Source organism: Nicotiana tomentosiformis, chromosome 9 (genome assembly GCF_000390325.3).
Source record: "Nicotiana tomentosiformis chromosome 9, ASM39032v3, whole genome shotgun sequence".
Lineage (NCBI taxonomy): Eukaryota > Viridiplantae > Streptophyta > Magnoliopsida > Solanales > Solanaceae > Nicotiana > Nicotiana tomentosiformis.
Window position 1 is genome coordinate 33,302,703 of NC_090820.1, and position 21,657 is coordinate 33,324,359.

The 21,657-nt window shown below is 41.9% G+C and overlaps 1 protein-coding gene across 1 annotated transcript; it reads right to left on the reverse strand.

Moving 5' to 3' along the window:
* Window positions 1–823: 823 nt before the first annotated feature.
* Window positions 824–20,585, reverse strand: LOC138898574 (uncharacterized). Its single transcript, XM_070184651.1, has 3 exons — window positions 20,187–20,585; window positions 19,253–20,107; window positions 824–880 (listed from the first exon to the last, which is right to left on the reverse strand). Exons 1-3 carry the CDS (start codon window positions 20,583–20,585, stop codon window positions 824–826), a joined length of 1,311 nt encoding a protein of 436 aa, XP_070040752.1.
* Between the last annotated feature and the right edge of the window lie 1,072 nt (window positions 20,586–21,657).

Consider the following 21,657-nt stretch of genomic DNA (forward strand, 5'->3'; position numbering starts at 1 on the left):
TCAACTGGTAAAATCAATTCATCGTTTGGACAAGAAACAAGATAAAAATAAAAGAACTTCATTTTATTCCTTTTATCTTCAAAAGTACATAATCATTCATATGCTAAAAAAAGAAATTGCCAATACATGTGGCTAACTTGTACAACTTGTGGCTACGGGGCTGGCCGTGCAATCTCCGGTCCCGATGAGAGATTATTATTCCCGGGTCTGGTAGTCCCGGTTTTTGTGACAATCACGTTGCCATATTCTCATAATATTCCCCAGTGTTCGAATGCGAAGTATGCGAATTGGAACACTGGAAGTCTTGCTCCTTTGAGGAAAAATACTTATGAACGATTGAATAATCTTTGGTTTGATGGCAAGCTTTATTTCCCGTTAGGGACTCTGCCATCGAGCCAAATATTATCTAACCATCCCATATTGGCTTGTTGTTTCAGTGCCTTGTCATTTAAAGGTCTTAACTTTGTTGAAGACGTATCCTTCGTAGTATGCTTTCCGTTGCTGCCTCGTTAAAAACCTTGTCAAAAAAACTCTATTGGGACAAAAACTGGTCGAACGGAAAAAGAGTGCAGCACATACTTTCAGTATAGGCATGATTCATTAGCAATAGTACTTTTTGAGGTGAGTCACATTTCAGTTGCTAGGAAATTTGACTCCGTTTTGATTCTCCAACTCGTACGATCCTTTATCGGTAATGGCTGAAATCCGGTAGGGTCCTTCCCACATTGGACCCAGCTTTCCGACGTTGATTTCTCGAGTGTTATGAGTCACTTTCCTCAAAACCAAGTTTCATACTTTAAAGTAGCGGAGATTGGCCCTCCAATTATAGTAGTTTTCCATTATCTGCTTCTAAGCCACCATTCTTATGTGTGCCAAGTCCCTGCAATCATCAAGCAATTCAAGCTTTACCAGCAATGCCTTATTATTTGCTTCTTCGTCTGCTCGGAAGAACCGTAAGGTTGGTTCTCCTACTTCCATCGGGATCAGAGCTTCCGCGCCGTATATAAGAGAGGAAGGTGTCTCTCACGTGCTTGATTTTGTCGTCATCCGGTATACCCATAGCACGCCCGGTAACTCTTCGGGCCACTTGCCTTTAGTCACTTCTAACCTCTTTTTGAGGTTTTGAATGATCACCTTATTGGTCAATTCCGCTTTCCCATTAGCGCTCGGATGGTATGGCGAGGATGTAATCCTTCTGAATTTCTGGTTTTCAAGCATTTTGTGACTTTAGAGCCTATGAATTGTGGCCCATTATCATAGGCAATCTCCTTTGGTATTCCGAACCGGCAAATTATGCTTTTCCACAGGAAGTCGACCACTTCGCGCTCACTTATCTTCTGGTAAGGACCTGCTTCGATCCATTTAGTGAAGTAATCGGTTAAAATTAAAAGGAATCTTACCTTTCCGGGACCCGGCGGCAGCGACCCAACTATATCCATCCCCCATTTCATGAATGACTATGGGGATATTACCGAATGGAAGAGTTCTGTCGGTTGGTGCACCAACTGTGCATGGCGCTGACACTTGTCGCATTTCTGAACTAACCATTTTTAGCACCAACAAATCTGCGTTGGAGTGGTTCCCATAAATTCCTTCATGGACCTCTCTCATTATGTAGTCCACCTCCGAGGCTCCTAAACATCGGGTCAACAAGCCTTGAAATGATCTCCTATATAATTGTCCACTCAAGAGGTTGTAACGAGTTGCTTTGGTGCGAAGTGCCCGGAATGCCTTCGCATTTTTGGACAGCTTGCGATGTCGAAGATAATCAATGAACTCATTCCTCCAGTCCCAAACTAGGTTTGTTGTATTTAATTCATAATAGTCGTTTACATCCAGTACCGAATGCATAAGTTAAACTAAAGTACCTGAGTTGGATCCTTTTATCTCCGCGGATGACCCCAAATTGGCCAATGTGTCTGCTTCTACGTTCTCTTTTATCGGGATGTGTGTGATCGACCACTCCCTGAATCGTGTAAGCAAAGTTTGAACTTTAATTATATACTGTTGCATGCGTTCCTCCTTTGTGTCGAAAATCCCATGACCTCAGAGCCAAGTCCACAGGCCAGTTCGAGTCCTGCAATCAAAGCCTCATACTCGACTTCATTGTTAGTTAAAGAAACAGTTTTTATGGCCTGCCTCAGGGTCTCCCCCGAAGGCGTGATTAGGACCACCCCGATCCCAGACCCTTTCACATTGGAAGCTCTGTCAGTGAACAAGGTCCAAAATTCTGATGTCATTTTCGACACCATCACCGCTTCTTTAGCAGCCATGGATAATAACACGGGACTGAAATCGGCCACAAAGTCGGTCAAAACTTGCGATTTGATCGCAGTCCTGAGCTTATATTCAATATCGAACTCACTAGTTTCGACCGCCTATTTATCCAACTGTCCTAACAATTCGTGCTTGTGAAGAACATTCCACAAAGGGAAGGTCGTTTTCAACTGCTATCGGGTGGCATTGAAAATAAGGCCTAGGCTTTCGAGAGGCGACTACGAGAGCTAGGGCCAGTTTTTCGAGGTGCGGATAACGAGTCTCCGCTCCTGACAAAATTTTGATGATATAATAAATATGAAATTACGTACCTTCGTCCTCCCGGAATTGTTCTTCTTCTTCAAAAGAGAGAAGAAATGATGATATGTTTTTGAGGATCAAGGGATGAACCTACTTAGAGCGGCCAATCTTTCAGTTAGCTTTTAGACTTCTTTTACGCTTGTTAGCTGGTCTGGGATGTCCTCGATGGATTTGATATTATCGGAATTTACCTCGATCTCCCTTTGCAAAACCAAGAAACCCAAGAACTTACCGGAGTCGACCCCGAACACACATTTTTCAGGGTTGAGCTTCATATCGTGTTTCCTCAAGATATCAAAGGTTTCCTGTAGGTGCTTTAAATGATCAACTACATTCAAAGACATGACCAACATGTCTTCTATATACACTTCCACAATTTTACCTTTTTTGTTTCTCGAACATCTTGTTCACGAGCCTCTGATAAGTGGCTCCGGCGTTTTTAATCCCGGAGGGCATCACATTATAACAGTATATGCCGAAATTCATTATGAACAATTTTTTTCTGATTTTCCGGGTTCATCTTAATTTGGTTGTACCTGGAATAGGCATCGAAGAAACTCATTAACTCGTGCCCGGTTGTTGCATCAATCATTAGATTGATGTTTGGTGGTAGGAATGAGTCTTTAGGGCACACCTTATGCAAGTCTTTATATTATACGCACATTCGAAACTTGTTATTCTTTTTCAAAACTACAACGACATTATCTAACCATTCGGTATACTTTACCTCCCTGATTTAACCGATGTCAAGTGGTTGAGTTACTTTTTCCTTAACAAATTTGTTTCTGACCTCAGCTATCCGGTGTTTCTTTTGCCTTACTGGAGGGATGCTTCGATCCAGGTTTAGCTTACTCTAGCGGGATACCTGTCATAACCGAGTACGACATTCAAAACAATCAACGTTATTATTAATAAATCCTTACATGAGTTCGGGATTGAGTCTTGTTCCCAAGTGAAATTTTCTCTCCAAGAATTCCTCAAACAAAACCACTTGTTTGAGTTCTTCTGCAGTAGACTTGGTCGTGTCTCTCTCTTTCGGTACCTGGTGGGATTCCGACGACTCCTCGCCTTTATCATTTTCATTCGACTCGTGAGCAGGCGTTGATTCCTGTAATTGCTATTTGCTGGGCTCCTTCCTTTTACTACTGGAAATTGACACTGCGTTCATTTCTCTTGCGGCCGATTGATCTCCCCTGATTTGCTTGATTCCCTCTAGTATCAATAATTTCAGCAGTTGGAGATATATTGATGGTATGACCTTCATTTCATGTAACTATGGTCTACAGAGAATTATGTTGTAGCCCATGTCGCCATCCACCACTTCAAATAAGGTAGTCTTTTTAACCCCACGGATTTTGTGGTCAATAGGATCTCTCCTTAAGTTGTCACACTTGCCAAGTTGAATCCGGCGAGGAGCTTTGTTGTTGGAATGATGCTTCCGGTTAATTTGGCTTGTTCCAGCACTCTCCATTGAATGATGTTGGTTAAGCTTCATGGGTCAACCAAAACACGTTTAATCTTGAAATATAGAACATTAAGAGAAATTACTGGGGCATCATTATGCGGTAGAAGAAGTCTGTTGGCGTCATCCTCCATGAAGGTGATGTCATCTTAGGCGATTTCTCGGAGTCTCTTGTTGTAGGTCACCGACACTTTTGTCTTCTTGGCCATCGAGAAGGTTACACCATTGATTTAATTCCCTCCGAAAATCATGTTGATAGTCAACCGAGGGGGATCTTCCCCTATCATCGAGGGTTCTGCGTTGTCCCGGTTGCGACCGTAATTGTTCTTGCCTCGGTCGCTCAAGAATTCCCTGAGATGGTTATTTTTCAACAGCGTTGCCACCTCCTCGCGCAGATGCTGGTAGTCCCCAGTTTTGTGTCCATGAGTCCCATGATACTCGTACCATAAGTTAGGATCCCTCTTGCTGGGATCAGATCTGATTAGCCTCGGGAATTATGCCTCTTTGATATTCCTCATTTCCGATACCAGCTCCACGACGCTGATGTTAAAATTATAATCTGACAACCTGGATAAGTGGAATCCCGCGTCCCCGATATCTCTTTGTCTTGCAACGATCTGTTGTTTCGGCCATGGTCAGTTCTTCTTTCGGGAGCGAACCTATCCGAGGACCGGAACCCTTTATTGCCGCGTCTCTCGGCTCTCTCGTAAGGCAAAAAGCTGCCCTTGGAAGATCGCCGGTCTGCATCAAAATCATCCTTAACCTTATCCTGGCTCTTGTCTCGGTTCTGCCCCTTGGCTGATGCCGGGAACCCAATCTAATCATCTTCTATCCTTATCTTCGGTTCATAGCGGTTATGAACATCCTCCCATGTGGTCGATTGGAATTCGAGCAGGCTTTCCTTCAACTTTCGGGAGGCGTCGGAGCTCCTCAGGTTCAAACCCTTAGTGAATGCCTCCACTGCCCATTCGTCTGACACGGCCGGTAACAACATCCTTTCTTTATGAAATCTGATCACGAACTTCCGTAGCAGTTCGAACTCTCATTGTGCTATTCTGAATATGTCCGCCTTCCGCGCTTGGACCTTCCTGGCCCCGGTATGGGCCTTAATAAAAGAATCTGCGAGCATTTCAAAAGAATATAGATTAAGTTCTCGGGTAGGAGTGAATACCATGTCAAGACCCCTTTCGTGAGGGTTTCTCCAAATTGTTTTTGCAGAATCGACTCAATCTCATGTTGGGCCAAGTCATTTCCTTTCACCGCCATTATATAAGTTGTGATGTGCTCCTGAGGATCTGAAGTCCCATCGTACTTTGGTATGTCCGGCATCTTAAACCGTTTCGGAATCAATTCTAGTGCTGCGCTCAGCCTAAACGACAATTGAGTGTACTTCTTCGAATCCGGGCCCTTCATCACTGGTGGTGCGCTCGGAATCTCATCCATTCGAGCGTGAAACTCTTTCGTGTTCTGATCCATCCGCTCGTTTATCTCCCTCATGCGGTTTTGAAGGATCATTACCATTATCGTTACCGGATCCGCTATCGGTACCCGCGGCTCCGCCGAAACCAACCTCACCCCTCGGGGTGTTGTTATCCACTCTTTGAGCCGTTTGATTTGTAGGAGCGCTGGGAGGGAGGAACTGGGCCTCTTCCATTTGCGTTGTTGGAAGCACCTGATAATGCATGTTTCAATTTCGTCATGACTTGGTCCTGCCTTGAGAGATGACCCATGATGGCTTTCTGTTGCTCTCGTAAGATCCATATCATTTTCGCAACTGCAGTTGTTGTCCCCGGTCTTAGTTCTTACTCTATTTGTCTTCCGCCTGTCTCCGATTCCACGTGTCGCGCTATCAATCAATTTTACCCTATACAGTTATATTACGAAGAAGTTATAAAAATCCGTACCGAGATGATTATATGTACTACACAGAAGATAAGGGTCTTGAATAATAGCATAAGGGGAAACCAACATAGAGACACGCAAAATTGAAGAAGAACAGCAATTCAGGACCAAGTTCTTGGAGGAAGCCCCTGATATTTAGATAACTATTCTGCTCAGTATAACTATTCTACTGTAACGGGTTATTTAACTTTTTCTTAAAGATTATTAGTTCATATTTACTATATGCACTAGTTAATTTACAGATAATCATGAAACTAAGTACCTATAGCAACGAAGTCATTAAACTAACTATATCAACAAAGTCATAAAACTAAAAGTATCCATAGCAACAAAATCACAAATCAAACTCGTCATAAAACCATTAATCCGATGCTAAAAGACTCATATCAGCTGTCACATAAACACTGTCACGTTATTCCCATATAAGTTTTTTAATGGTGTGTTAATTGGAAACAGAAAAACCGATTGTAAGCCCCTCATTCTTTTTTAATTCTTTCTTTCTCCAATCCGCCAAGTATGAAAACAGTAATTTTCTTTATAGCATGTTTGATCACGTTTCTAAAATCTGCTTATTTTGAGAATTGCTTTCTCCGAAAGTACTTTTCAAAAAAGTACTTTTGGTGAAAATCAATTTGTGTTTAGCTAATTAATTTGAAAAATAATTTTGAGCAGCAATTAGTGTTTGACCAAACTTTTAAAAAATACTTCTAAGTTATTTTTTTCAAAAGTGCTTTTCAAAAAAATACTTCCGGGAGAAGCTATTTTTTTCTGCTTCTCAGAAACTGCTTCAACTTCTATTCAAAAATTATTTTTTTCCTTAAAAAAGCTTGACCAAACACCTTAACTTTTGAAAATAAAGAAACACTTTTGACAAAAAAAAAAGAATGTATTTTTGGCCAAGAAAAAAACTTGCGAAACAGGCTATTACTTTTATACCTTCGTGCTCAACGTTCTTCTAACACTTTCTATATAAAGTAAGAGAAACTAATATGATAAAAGTTGGGGAATATAGGGAAAGATTTCTAATTTTCTTTTCGTTTGTCTTGTGTTTCCTAGTTTTCAAACAAGTAAGGTAGGGACCATCACATCCTATCTACAACAACAATAACAACAACAACATCCGAGTAAAATCCCACTAATTGGATCTGGAGAGGGTAGTGTGTACGCAGACCTTACCCCTACCCTGACGGGGTAGAGAGACTGTTTCCGAAAGACCCTCGGCTAAAAAAGAAACAAAAATACAAAAGGACAAAAAGGAGACAATATTAGTATCACAACAACAATCATATGATAAATAGAAACACCATGAAATCCAGAAGAAGAAGAAGAAGGATGCAAAGCAAAGGGAGACAATATTAGTAAATATTAGTATCACCACGACAATCATAAGAACAATAAGAACACCATAAAATCTAGAAGAAAGATGCAAAGAAAAAGTGATAGCTAGTAAATAAGACATGCATTGAAAAGCGAAATAGTAATCTACAACATTGCCACTAGCTATCTCAGACAAAAACCCTACATGACTAGTCCCACAATAGTACGAAGTAAGGCACGACTCAACTACCTCCTAACCTACAACCCTAATACTCGACCTCCATATCTTCCTATCTAGTGTCATGTCCTCGGAAATCTGGAGTCTCGCCATATCCTGCCTGATCACCTCTCCCCAATACTTCTTAGGACGCCCTCTACCTCTTCTGGTGCCCTCCACAACCAGTTGCTCACACCTCCGTACCAGAGCATCTAGGCTTCTCCTCTGAACATGTCCGAACCATTTAAGCCTCGCTTCCCGCATCTTGTCATCAATAGGAGCCATATCATCATTCCTAATCTTATCTATCTTAGTGTGTCCGCACATCCACCGCAACATCCTCATTTCTGCTACTTTCATCTTCTGGATATGTGAGTTCTTAACGGGCCAACACTCAGCCCCATACATCATGGCCGGTCTAACCACCGCTTTATAAAACTTACCTTTGAGTATCAGTGGCACTCTCTTGTCGCACAGGACTCCAGATGCTAACCTCCACTTCATCCATCCTACCCCAATACGGTGTGTGACATCCTCATCGATCTCTCCTCCCTCCTGGATAACCGAACCAAGATACTTGAAGCTACCTCTTCTCGGGATGACCTGCGAATCAAGCCTCACATCCACGCCCACTTCCCCTGGATCAGCGCTGAACTTACACTCCAGGTATTCCGTTTTCGTCCTGCTCAGCTTGAAACCCTTAGACTCAAGAGCCTGTCTCCAAACCTCCAGCCTCTCGTCAACACCGGCTCGCGACTCATCAATCAAAACTATGTCATCGGCGAATAGCATGCACCATGGCACATCCCCTTGAATATGGTGTGTTAACGCGTCCATCACCAATGCGAATAAGAACGGACTGAGCGCAGAACCTTGGTGTAACCCCATCACATCCTATCTAGAGGGGAATTAAAAAGTGAGGTGACATATATTTTTGGCCAAGAATCATATTTATTTTTTTCCTCAAATTTTTGGATTTTTTCCTATTTTTCTTTATTTTCTGCTACAATAAAATATTCAAAAGTCACTTCTTAATTGTATTCTGTTAATTACACCTCCGTTAGACCGTTATTCATCTTCTACCCAATTCTTTTTCAGTTTAGAAAGTCCAGAAGTCTTTATTACTAATTATCTAAAAATTTCATCTTCAATGAAGACTACTATTAATAACATGCCATCAACTCATGGGAGGAATATACAGATAGATCATTATCATTTATCCCCAATCTTCATTCGTGCGTGGTGAGAATTCTCCTTAGCATTCTCTACCAAATCTTTTTGTCAGTTTGTCCCTTTAGAATTGAGTTAATTTTTCTTATTTCAATTTATATAACTGGGTTACGACTTCCGATTTCCAGAAATGCTAATCTGTTTGCATACTGAATTGGTGAAGCTTTTGCCCTTTTTTGTGCCCCTTCTGTAATATAAGGTGTTTTGTTATACAAACTTTTAATTTAGTTAGGATCATTATTTTTGTCTTTCCTTCTTTTTTTTTTGGATTTTTCCTGAAGGAATATAATAAATTGGAGCTTTTTGCTCAAAGCATGCACCTGCACTCTTTTACCTTTTAGTGGCGTTACAAATTAGAGAACAAATTTGTCATTATTCATGCCATATTCTACTATTATATAAGAGAGAGTTAGCATTAGGGGTGGGCATAATACCGGTCGAATCGAAAAAATCGGCCGAATCGTGAATTTCGGTTTTTCGATTTCGGTTTAATCGGTCATTCGGTCGGTGCACGATTTTTAAATTATTAAATTTTAATTTTTCGATAAGACTTACAGTTTTGATATTTCGGTTTTCGAAATTTGACTGCAGATTTTACGCCATCTCGTGGAAATACACCTGTTCATCCCTTAGCTGGAAATTTAACAGGGAACAGAACCCCGCTTATTTTCAGCAACCATCCTCAACAGATAAAAAGAAGAGATTATCTGAACTTTTCGAAGAAAGCTTGAGAAGTGATCAGGACCAAAATGGAAAAAATACTGAAGAAAAATAAAATGGTACAAATATTAAAAAAGAAACTGCGTCAACTGGTGCTCAACTAAGCGATCTGGACTTCTAATTTACATTGATTTGTTAACTACTAAGCTGAAATCCAGCAAAAAGTCTGGATCATTGTAAATTCAAGATATAAAAATCTTGAATCGTTAATAACCGAAAAACTAAACCGGAAATAACCGAATCGAATTTTGAAAATACCGCACTGAACTGTAAATATTTTGGTTTGATTTGGTTATTAATATTATAAAATCGAAAACCGATAAATCGAACCGTACTTTCATAATAACCGATCGGAACGACCGACGCCCCTAGTTAGCAGGCACCTTCCCGTCAACATGCCTGCTTATTGTGAGGGTATTTCTGGAATTTCATTGTTTATCTGCTTTCAAGCTACTGTACATGAAGCTTTATCACCTGTACATATTTGCTGAGTGTGATGATCGTGTGGGGGGGACCTCAATTCCCATGCCACACGTCTAGAGTAGCTTTTGAAATTGTCACTTCCTATTATGTGGACCCCTCTTTTAATGTTTCAATATCACAACTAATATTTATTTATACCCTTGAATTATCACTTTTACTTTAAATGACGTTGGCGTTTATGTAAATTTATAAACTTTGAGAACCTTCTAAATGTTCCGAGAGCAGGGCGGCCCGACGTATTTTGGGGCCTAAAGCCAAATTTTAATGAGGGACCTTAATATTTTAATTTTATTATTATTATTTGAAGTCAATTTTTCTAGCTTTTTTAGATGCAAAGTTACTAATAATTTTCTTATAATCAATTTCTCTTAATAAGTCTTTCTCAATTGACAATATAGCTAACCCATTTAATCTCTCTTGAGACATTGTTGATCTTATGTACGATTTTATCAATTTTAATTTTGAAAAATTTCTTTGCGTTGAAGCAACGGTAACTGGAATTGTTAACATTATTCTATAAGCAATATAGGCATTTGGAAAAGAATCAAGTCTCTTTATTTGATTGAGTATATCAATTAAACTATTATCTTCTACTTGTACTATTTTCCTTAATACTTTCAACTCAGAAAATAAATCTAAACCATCAATATCGGATTGATTATTATGCTTTAAGAAAAATTCAAGATTAAGGCAATGTGTTTTTAAAATTCAAGATTAAGGCAATTTCTAAATCAATCCATGCAGCCATGTTAATAATATGTTCATTTGTTGTTTCATGAGTTTTGAGCTTAGTACTAATATTTCTCCAATCATTACTACCTTCACTAGCTAGTTTACTACTACAAGTTCCGGAACTCAAACTAAACAACTTACAACAAAAACAAAATACTTTATCTAAGTCTTTAGAATAAACTAACCATCTTCTATCATGTCTTTCACCATTCACCAATTTTTGAATATAATGTGTAGTAGAAAAATGTCTTGAAAATGTATCATTCGGAAAATTTGTGTCAATTATTCTAATTGGCCCCTTTTCTACTAATAGATCTCTCAACTTTGTATCTATATTAGTCCATTGACTAGGATCATATATATTTATAGGAGTTGAATTATTTATTTCATTCATAAGCATCAATGTATTATTTTGAGGATCTATTTCCGACTTGTCACTTACTTGTTCTTTTTCTACTTGAATATTATTAATTTTCGAATTATCTAACTCAACTGAATTACTAACTTGCTCATCTAGAGAACACTCTCCCAACTTTTCTGATTCAAGATTTTTATTATTCAATAAAAATTTGTCAAGAGCACCTTTTTGAGATTGTATTAGATTTTGAATTCTTCTTCTTTTCTTGAGTTTTTCATAACCAGATTCACACTTTCTATTTGACATACTTATCTTCTAATAATAATAAATAATCTAAAAGTACATTAAATAGCAAAATATTAAATTTTAAATGAGAAAATAATAAAAAGATAGAATAAATAGCAAAATATTAAATTTTAGATGAGAAAATAATAAAAGATAGAATAATAGAACCTGATTCAAAAATGGATAGCTTGATATGAAATTAAATTTTCTGTTCGAGTATGCTTGTTGTAACTTGTAAGACTTGAATCATGAAAATAGAACAAACAAAACACTCCACTATTTCTTGAATCAATACACTGAACCCTGAAGATCCAAAATAAAGCTTTGATCTTTGGCTATTGAAGAATGAAGAATGAAGAATGGAGTGTGATTAATGAACCGTTGAAAAATGGAGTAAAAACAAAGTATAAAATATAATATAGTGGCATAGCTATTAGTGCACAATGCACACATTGTCTACTTGTCTTCACTTTGCTCAACAAAGTTTTGTGAGTAAGAACAAAGTATAACATATAATATAATGGCATAGCTATTAGTGCACAGTGCACACGTTGTCTGCTTGTGTTCACTTTGCTCAACAAAGTTTTGTTTGAGAAAGTTGTGGACGTGTGGTCCACTATCTCAAATTTGTGTTCAAACTTCCCATTTCATTTTATTATTTTTTTAATTTATAAATATAATATAGATATAACCAAAAAATGGGGCCCCCATAAATGTGGGACCTAAAGCAATTGCTTTACCCGCTTTATGGACAGGCCGCCCCTGTCCAAGAGTATCAAATGGCTGATGCAAACATTTTCAAGTATTATCAAGCTACAATATACATAAACTGAAGTGATTAGCCGGTAAAGTTTAATAGTTTAAAATAAATTATTCAAGCTACGTGATTAGCTTTGTGCAAATTTAGTGTAATATTGTTGGAGGATTAGTTCCTTACAATAATATGGAAGACATATGTATACGGTCGAAATGGATTTGGCATGTCCGGTACGGTTCGAAGGGTGATGTATCGAAGTAAGATCACGAAGGGGGGAGGAGGGAGGGGGCACGAACTAATCTAGAGTCTGGGAAGGCCGGTCCGTGTTGAGATCGATATCATAATCAAACTCGAACAAGAATCGAACCATGGTGCGGGTAGATCTATCGTGCAGATAATCCAAAAACCAACCTACATCGATCAGGAATCCGTTCGAAGGCTCGAACCGGGATCGAGCTCGAGTCAAGATCACAAGTTCGAGCCGAAATCAAGCTCGAACCAAAATCGAGGGTTCTAAGCAAGATCGGGCTCGCAGACAAAAGCCGTTGTAATCCCACTAGAGGGAATCTTGGCAGAAATTATGTAAAAGCTGATTTATCATGGGTTTCCCACTGAATGTTTATTTTATTATGCTTGGAGCCAAACCCCTTCATTATAAAAGGACTTGTTTATCATTTTTGTAAGGGATCTATGGAGGACTTACACTATCACAAATTGTATTATCCCCTCTACAAGCAAGAGTGATCTTTCTAGTTTCTTAGATTGATTCTATTTTTGTTAAATCCTAAATTTCACTGTTCATAATTGATTGGCCTAGATTACGTTTTCTCTAATCTATATTCATACTTTTATTTATCTTAGCATTCTGTATTAAGTTGTACCACGTATCTTCGAAACTGCGCATAAATTCAACTCTATCCCTTTTTTCGGGTAAACAGTTTGGCGTCCACCGTGGGGCCGAGGATAATAGTGGCCACTTATTTCCAAAAACAACCTTCAATTCAGGTTCGGCTACGAATAGCCACCGACCAAATGGCTTCGCCGACCGATTACGAAGCTGACCTTCAAGATGAAACCAACAACTTGGCACTACCCGAGATTCGAGCCGGAATACCACTAAATGTCAATTCACAAATTCCTTTGGAAGCAAACCAACATTACGAACCAGAAAGAAGCATTCAGGGCGGTGCTCGATCCGTAGCCCAAGACACCCAAAATACGGAGGAGATCGGGGCCAGCTTACGCATGATCTTCGAGATGTTACAAGCCCAACAATTAGCAATAGCTCAGCTACAGAGCCAAACTAGCGCACAAAGCAGGCCAGTTTCTAACCCACTTCGAGAGGTCACCCCTAGAACAGAGCCTGCCATAATGAAATCTAACGAGCAAGAATCGGGGACTAATCCTGGAATTACTAAACTGCTCGAGGAACTCACGAAACGAGTCGAAGCCAACGACAAGAGGGTGGAGACGTATAATGCCAGGGTCGATCAAATTCCGGGAGCTCCGCTAATGATAAACGACCGATCCTAACGAACATGTCACCTCTTACACGTGTGCCATAAAAGGCAACGATTTGGAAGATGACGAGATTGAATCCGTGTTATTGAAAAAGTTCGGGGAGACCCTCTCGAAAGGAGCTATGATTTGGTACCACAATCTACCATCAAATTCCATCGATTCTTTTGCCATGTTGGCAGATTCGTTCGTAAAAGCACATGTTGGTGCCATAAAGGTCGCAACGAGAAAATCAGACCTCTTCAAAGTAAAGCAAAGGCAGGGAGAAATGCTGAGGGAATTCGTATCCCGATTTTAAATGGAACGCATGGAATTACCCCCGGTCACCGACGACTGGGCCGTACAAGCTTTCACCCTAGGATTGAACGAGCTAAGTTCGACAACATCACATCGGCTGAAGCAAAATTTGATCGAGTACCCGGCGGTAACTTGGGCAGATGTACATAACCGATATCAATCGAAAATTAGGGTCGAGGATGATCAGTCGGGGACCCTGTACGGACCTGTTCATCAGAACAGGACAGTTATTAATCAAAAGCAGATCGACAGAGAACAAAGGTCAAACAGAGACCGATATCGACCATACATCACCGATCGAATAAACAATGGTTCAACACGCAACGCAGTTCGGAACAGTCAAAGAATTGATCGGGGACAAAATTCTCGGGGGCTTATGAGTAAGAGCGGCTTCGACAAATATGCCGAGCCTATAGAAGCACCTCGATTATCAGAGTATAACTTCAGTGTTGGCGCATCCGCTCTCGTATCGGCCATCGGACGCATCGAAGACACTAAATGGCCCCGACCAATGCAAACCAATCCTGCCCGGAGAAATCCCAATCAAACGTGTGAATACCATGGAACCCATGGCCATAGAACGGAAGATTGCAAGCAACTAAGAGAGGAAATAGCTTGCCTATTTAACAAAGGGCACCTTCGGGAGTTTTTGAGTGACAGAGCAAAGAGCCATTTTAGAAGTAGGGATGTCAGCAAGCAGAACGAGCAAGAAGAACCACAACACATTATCCACATGATCATCGACGGCACCGATACCCCCCGGGGACCAACACTTAAGCGCACTAAAACATCGATGGTGAGGGAAAAGCAATCTCGGACTCAAGAGTACGCACCCATGGGGACTTTGTCCTTTGGTGATAAAGATGCAGAAGGGGTCATCCAACCTCACAACGACGCCCTGGTAATATCCATACTCGTAAATAAAACTAAGATTAAGCGTGTGTTGATCGATCCAGGTAGCTCGGCCAATATCATCCGATTAAAGGTAGTAGAGCAGCTCGGCCTGCAGGATCGAATCGTGCCTGCAACTCTGGTCCTAAACGGGTTTAATATGGCATGCGAAACCACCAAAGGGGAGATAGCCTTGCCAATAAACGTGGCCGGAACTGTCCAGGAAACAAAGTTTCACGTGATCGAAGGCGATATGAGGTATAACGCCCTTTTCGGAAGGCCATGGATCCACAACATGAGAGCCGTGCCTTCGACCCTGCACCAGGTCCTCAAATTTCCGGCATCGGGAGATGTCAAAACGGTATACGGAGAGCAGCCAGCCGCAAAAGAAATGTTCGCCGTCGATTAAGCCAAACTAATGTCCTCACTTTCGCCGATAAAGGGCCCGGGCCCGGAAGGAGAACGGGACACCAAATAGCAATCACAGACAGTGACTCCAACCCAGCTTGACAACCAGAAAGTCGAAGAGAATAAAGACCAAAGGGTCCCTCGATCTTTCGTAACTCCCGATGACTTCGTTGGCACAAAATCAATGATCGAGGAGCTAGAACAAGTCGTATTAATCGAGCGCCAGCCCGAGCAAAAGGTATACTTGGGAACGGGGTTGAGCCCTGAACTCAGGAAGAAACTCGTTCAATTTCTTATCAATAACATCGATTGTTTCGCCTGGTCCCATTTAGATATAACAGGATCCCGCCGGACATAACGACGCATCAGCTAAGTTTGGACCATCGGTTCAGACCGGTGAAGCAAAAAAGAAGACCCCAGTCCGATAGAAAGAACGCCTTCATAAAGTACAAGGTAACCAAACTTCTCAAAATAGGGTCCATTCGGGAGGTAAAATACCCCGAATGGTTAGCCAACGTAGTCGTAGTCCCTAAAAAGGGGACAAACTTAGGATGTGCGTGGACTATAAGGATTTGAACAAAGCATGCCCCAAGGATTCTTTTCCATTGCCCAACATCGATCACATGATCGATGCCACGGCCGGCCACGAGATCCTCACTTTTCTCAATGCCTATTCCGGGTATAATCAACTACATATGAACCCGGAGGACCAGGAGAAAACCTCGTTTGTCATCAAATATGGGATGTATTGTTATAATGTGATGCCCTTCGGGCTAAAAAACGCAGGGGCCACTTACCAACGCCTAGTGAATAAAATGTTCGAAGAACAAATAGGAAAATCAATGGAGGTTTATATTGATGACATGTTAGTAAAATCCCTGTGCGCAGAGGACCATTTAATTTATTTGCAGGAAACGTTCGAGATTCTGAGGAAATACAAAATGAAGCTCAACCCCGAAAAATGTGCCTTCGGTGTCGGTTCGGGAAAGTTCCTCGGCTTCATGGTATCACATCGGGGAATAGAGATTAACCCCGATAAAATCAAGGCTGCTGAAGACATCACCGTCGTAGACAGCGTAAAGGCCATGCAAAGACTAACGGGTCGGATCGCCGCCCTAAGCCGATTCATATCGAGGTCATCCGATCGAAGTCATAAAAAAAATTTCTCTACTAAAAAAGAAGAACGATTTTTCGTGGACCCCGGAGTGCCAACAAGCATTAGAAGGACTAAAACGATATCTGTCAAGCGCACCACTGCTTCACACTCCAAAAATCGATGAGAAACTTTGCTTGTACCTAGCAGTGTCGGAAGTCGCCATAAGCGGTGTCCTGGTTCGAGAAGAGCAAGCCGTGATTGCAGGTCTCGAGCTAGCTAGAAATTTGGGAGAAGAAATCATTGAAGCCAACTGCGATTCCTTGCTGGTGGTGAGTCAAGTAAAGAAAACTTTCGAAGTTCGAGAAGGTAGAATGCAGAGGTATTTAGATAAACTGCTTATCACTTTGCGCCATTTCAAACAATGGACTTTACGGCATGTACCACGGGAACAGAATAATGAGGCCGATGCATTGGCGAATTTGGGGTCATCGGTCGAGGTGGATGATATGGGCTCGGGGAGTGTGGTTCAACTTTCGAGATCGGTAGTCGAAGAAGGACACGCCGAAATAAATTCTACAAGCTTAACTTGGGATTGGAGAAAAAAGTATATCGAATATTTGAAAAACGAAAAACTCCCATTGGACCCTAAAGAGTCCAGAACCCTACGGACCAAGGCTGCTCGATTCACTCTGGCTTCAGATGGAACACTGTACCGAAGAACGTTCGACAGACCATTGGCGGTATATTTTGGTCCGGGGGATGTCGATTATGTCCTACGGGAAGTGCATGAGGGTACTTGCGGGAATCACTCTGGAGCCGACACATTAGTCCAAAAAATAATCAGAGCAGGGTATTATTGGATCGATATGGGCAAAGATACGAAGGAATTTGTTCGTAAATGTGATAAATGCCAAAGGTTAGCGCCAATGATCCACCAGCCCGGAGAACAACTCCACTCGGTCCTATCCCCATGGCCTTTCATTAAATGGGGAATGGATATCGTCGGCCCTCTGCTATCGACCCCAGGTAAAGCTAAATTCATGTTGTTTATGACTGACTATTTTTCTAAATGGGTTGAAGTGCAGGCGTTCGAGAGAATAAGAGAGAAAGAAGTTATAGACTTTATTTGGGATCATATCATATGCCGGTTCGAGATACCCGCCGAAATAGTATGTGACAATGGAAAGCAATTCATTGGCGGCAAAGTAACAAGATTCCTCAAAGACCACAAGATAAAAAGGATACTGTCGATGCCGTACCACCCCGGTGGGAACGAGCAGGCCGAATCAATGAATAAAACTGTCATTCAAAACATAAAGAACAGGTTGAACGATGCTAAATGGAGATGGAGAGAAATCCTGCCCGAAGTCCTTTGGGCATATCGGACAACATCAAAATCCAGTACGGGGGAGACCCCGTTCTCCTTAGTATATGGATCCGAAGCATTAATACTAGTTGAGGTTGGTGAACCCAGTGCCAGATTTCAATTCTCGATGGAAGAATCAAATAACAAGGCTATGAACACAAGCCTCGAACTATCGGACGAAAGGCGAGAAACTGCCCTCGTCCGAATGGCCGCCCAAAAGCAACGAATCGAAAGGTATTATAACCGAAGAACCAAGCTCCGCCATTTCAATCCTGGGGACTTAGTGTTAAGAAAAATTACCATCAATACCCGAAATCCGAATGAAGGAAAGTTAGGACCGAATTGGGAAGGACCATATCAGGTACTCGAGGACATCAGAAAGGGATCGTACATGATCGGCGTTATAAACGGCAAACAGTTATCAAGCAACTAGAATATATCACATCTGAAACGGTACTACTGTTAAGGTACAACCTTTCCATATTCGTTTACATCTCAAAACTGACCCCTGCAGAAGTCCGAACAGGGGACGGATCTCTCATCAGAAAGCACGCGTTGCACTCTTTTTTTCTTAAGACTGGTTTTTATCCCAAATGGGTTTTTCGGCAAGGTTTTTAATGAGGCAACCATTGGTCGTGCAGCACTTATGATAATATCCGAGGCCCCGTAAGAGAGTTACTTCACAACAACAGGGTCCCGATAGGAAAACTGTAAAGAGCCAAATGGTCGAAGCGAGCCATGCTCGTATAAGTTGGCCCGAACCCAGGCGTGTAATAACATGTGAAGAATTAAGATATAATGCGACCATTAAGCCTACGGGCTATATATTTTTTATCTCAAGTTCGAGCAAAAACTGTTTCGACCAAATAAGCCTACGGGCTATTTCTCATTTTGAGTTCGAGCAAACACTCACTCGACCAAATAGCCTACGGGCTACATTAATTCGAGTTCGAATCATTCACTTGATCAAGCCTACGGGCTATTTTTTATCTCGAGTTCGAGCAAAAACTCACTAGACCAAATAGCCTACGGGCTGCATTAATTCGAGTTCGAATCATTCACTCGATCAAGCCTACGGGCTATTCTTTAATTCGAGTTCGAGTAAACACTCACTTGATCAAATAGCCTACGGGCTACATTAATTCGAGTTCGAATCATTCACTCGATCAAGCCTACGGGCTATTCTTTAATTCGAGTTCGAGCAAACACTCACTCGACCAAATAGCCTACATGCTGCATTAATTCGAGTTCGAATCATTCACTCGATCAAGCCTACGAGCTATTGTTTATCTCGAGTTTGAGAAAAAACTCACTCGACCAAATAGCCTACGGGCTGCATTAATTCGAGTTCGAATCATTCACTCGACCAAGCCTACGGGCTATATTAATTCGAGCACAAGCAAACACTCACTCGTACACCACGCCCACGGGCTATATTCTCTTCAAAATCGAATCGTTGACAATTAAATCGAGCACAAGCAAACACTCGCTCGGTTGAAGAGACTGCGAGGTTCGAGTTTGATTAATTGGTTTAAAAACATTATGGAAATATTCATGAGGCAAATCACAGCAACCTAGGAAACAGAATCAAAAGCAAGTCGGCAAAAGAAGAGGCCTATACACAAAATTTATTTACATGGGTGGCTACAACAATTTTTTTTTTAAACGGGAGCGGTCTTTTCTTTATCAGATTCCCCCCGTTCTCGGATCCACTTTTTCTCCCATCGTCGTCATTATCATCATCGAAAACCAGAGCTTCGGCATCAACCTCGAGTTCTTTAGCCCTTTTTATCTCTTCCGTGAGATCGAAGCCGCGAGCATGAATCTCCTCGAGGGTTTCTCTCCTGGATCGGTACTTAGCAAGTTCGGCAACCCAATGCGCCCGACAATCGGCGGATTCGGCTGCCTCTCTTGCCTGAACTTGGGCAGCTTCAGCATCAGCCTGATAGACGGCCACGAGCTCATCCGCATAAGTCTTTGCCTTTTCGGCATTGGATTCGGCCTTGGCGAGTACTGAGGCCAACCGAGCCTCAAGCTCCTCGATTTTCTTTGCTTGAACCAGGTTTTTCTCCTTCACTTTCTGAAGTTGGGTTTTAGACGACGATAACTGGGCTCGAGCGGTCTCTTTTTCTGTAGCAAAGCGGTCCATACCTTCTTTCCACCGCAAGGATTCCATCCTTATCACATCGACCTCCTCACGCAACCTCCCTATCATCTCGATTTTTTGCTGCAGCTGTGAGACCGAAATGTTAGATACCATTCCGGTATTGAACCCATAGGTTTTCAAAAGCATCATTACCTGCTCAGACAAATCATTCTGGTCTTGATAAGCCTTGGACAGCTCGGCCCGGAGATCTTTTATTTCCTCCTCTCTCTGTCCTAAGGAAAGTTTGAGAGAGTTCCTCTCATCGATAGCACGTTTTAGGTCGGCCGCATATCGATGCAGCTCATTCTGGGAACGAGAACATTGTTCTCGATGGACTGCCACAGCCTACGAAGAAACAAGGAGTGAAGTTAACGAAAGACGAACATAAAGGCAATACCAACAAAAAGGTTTTCAAAAGACTCACTTGGTCCAAAGCCTGCCGCAAACCGTGAAAAAGATCTGATTTATCACCGGCACCGGCAACATCCTCGATACCAGTAAACAAGTCACAAAACGGATCCTCTTCATCGTGAGGCCTATCAAGATTAAGGGCCCCCAGAGCTTGAGCTTCCCGAATCAGCCCTGCGGAAAAAGCGGGAAAGAGAGGCGAGTCCTCGATCGTTGCTGCCTCAAGTGAATCGCTCGGAGCATTCACCTCGGCTCGGAGGGGTTCGAAGGGCTCCCTGATTGTAACCCCTGCGGGTTGATTCCGATGAGAGGTGTCTTCGACATCCGATAGTTCGGGGACTCTGCCGGAACCACTCTCCGGTATATTTTCAGTTCGAGACGGAGCCCCATAGGGCATCATCGATCCAGCCGGCATTGAAGCATCGGTGGCTCTCTTCGTCCGGACCGCCAGCGTGGACTCATTATATTCTTCTTCTTCTTATTCATCCCTTAGGCGCAAAACGGATTCTACGGTCAAAGGAATGACATTCTTGTTTGGTTTACGAGTCGTCCTCTTCTTTGGTTTTGGATATTCGGACGATGAAGCTCTCTTCTTTTTATTTTCCTTCACATGCTTTGGAACGAAGGTCGAGACATCCTCCTCATTAGACAGAGGTCTCAAGACCGCATCCTTACCCAAACCTGCATATGGGAAACCTTATCAAAAATATATCGAGAAGTGCCTCGTCAGATTCCGAGAAATGAGCTTACCGTGGTTTTTGGCCTCCCATTGACCCTTAGACAAATCACACCATGAGTGCTCGGCATATGTGGAAGTCGAAACAAGAGCCCGTACCCAATTCTTGAGGTCGGGAACCGCTTCGGGCATCCAGGGAACCGCTACATCACGAAAAAGGGGAGTGTCGATAAGAGAACAAATGAAAGAACAACATAGAAACAACAGCAAAATCACACTTACGTTTCAAATTCCACTCCTCAGGAAAGGGCATCTTTTCGGTCGGGATCAGGTCCGAAGTCCTTGCTCGAACGAACCTGCTCATACAACCCCGGTCCATGTCCTCGTCAATACTCGAGAACAAAGCCTTGGTAGCTCGACACCGGAGTTTTATTAACCCTCCCCGAAAAAGTCGGGGACGGTATAGCCGGATAAGATGATCAAGGGTGAACGACATCCCCTCAATTTTGCTCACGAAATATCGGATCAGAATAACAATCTGCCACAAAGAAGGATGGACCTGGCCTAAGGTTACCTGATACTGTCGACAGAAGTCGATAACGACGGAATCGAGGGGACCCAAAGTGAAAGGATAGGTATATACGTTCAAAAACCCTTTCACGTGAGAAGTAATGTCTTCGTCAGGGGTAGGTATTATCACTCCCCCCCCCTCCCCAATTGCAGTCCTTCTTTAACAGATCGAGGTGCTTCTTAGTAATCGAGCATATGTACCTCGATACCGGCTCACACCGGCTAGGGACCGATGAACCTT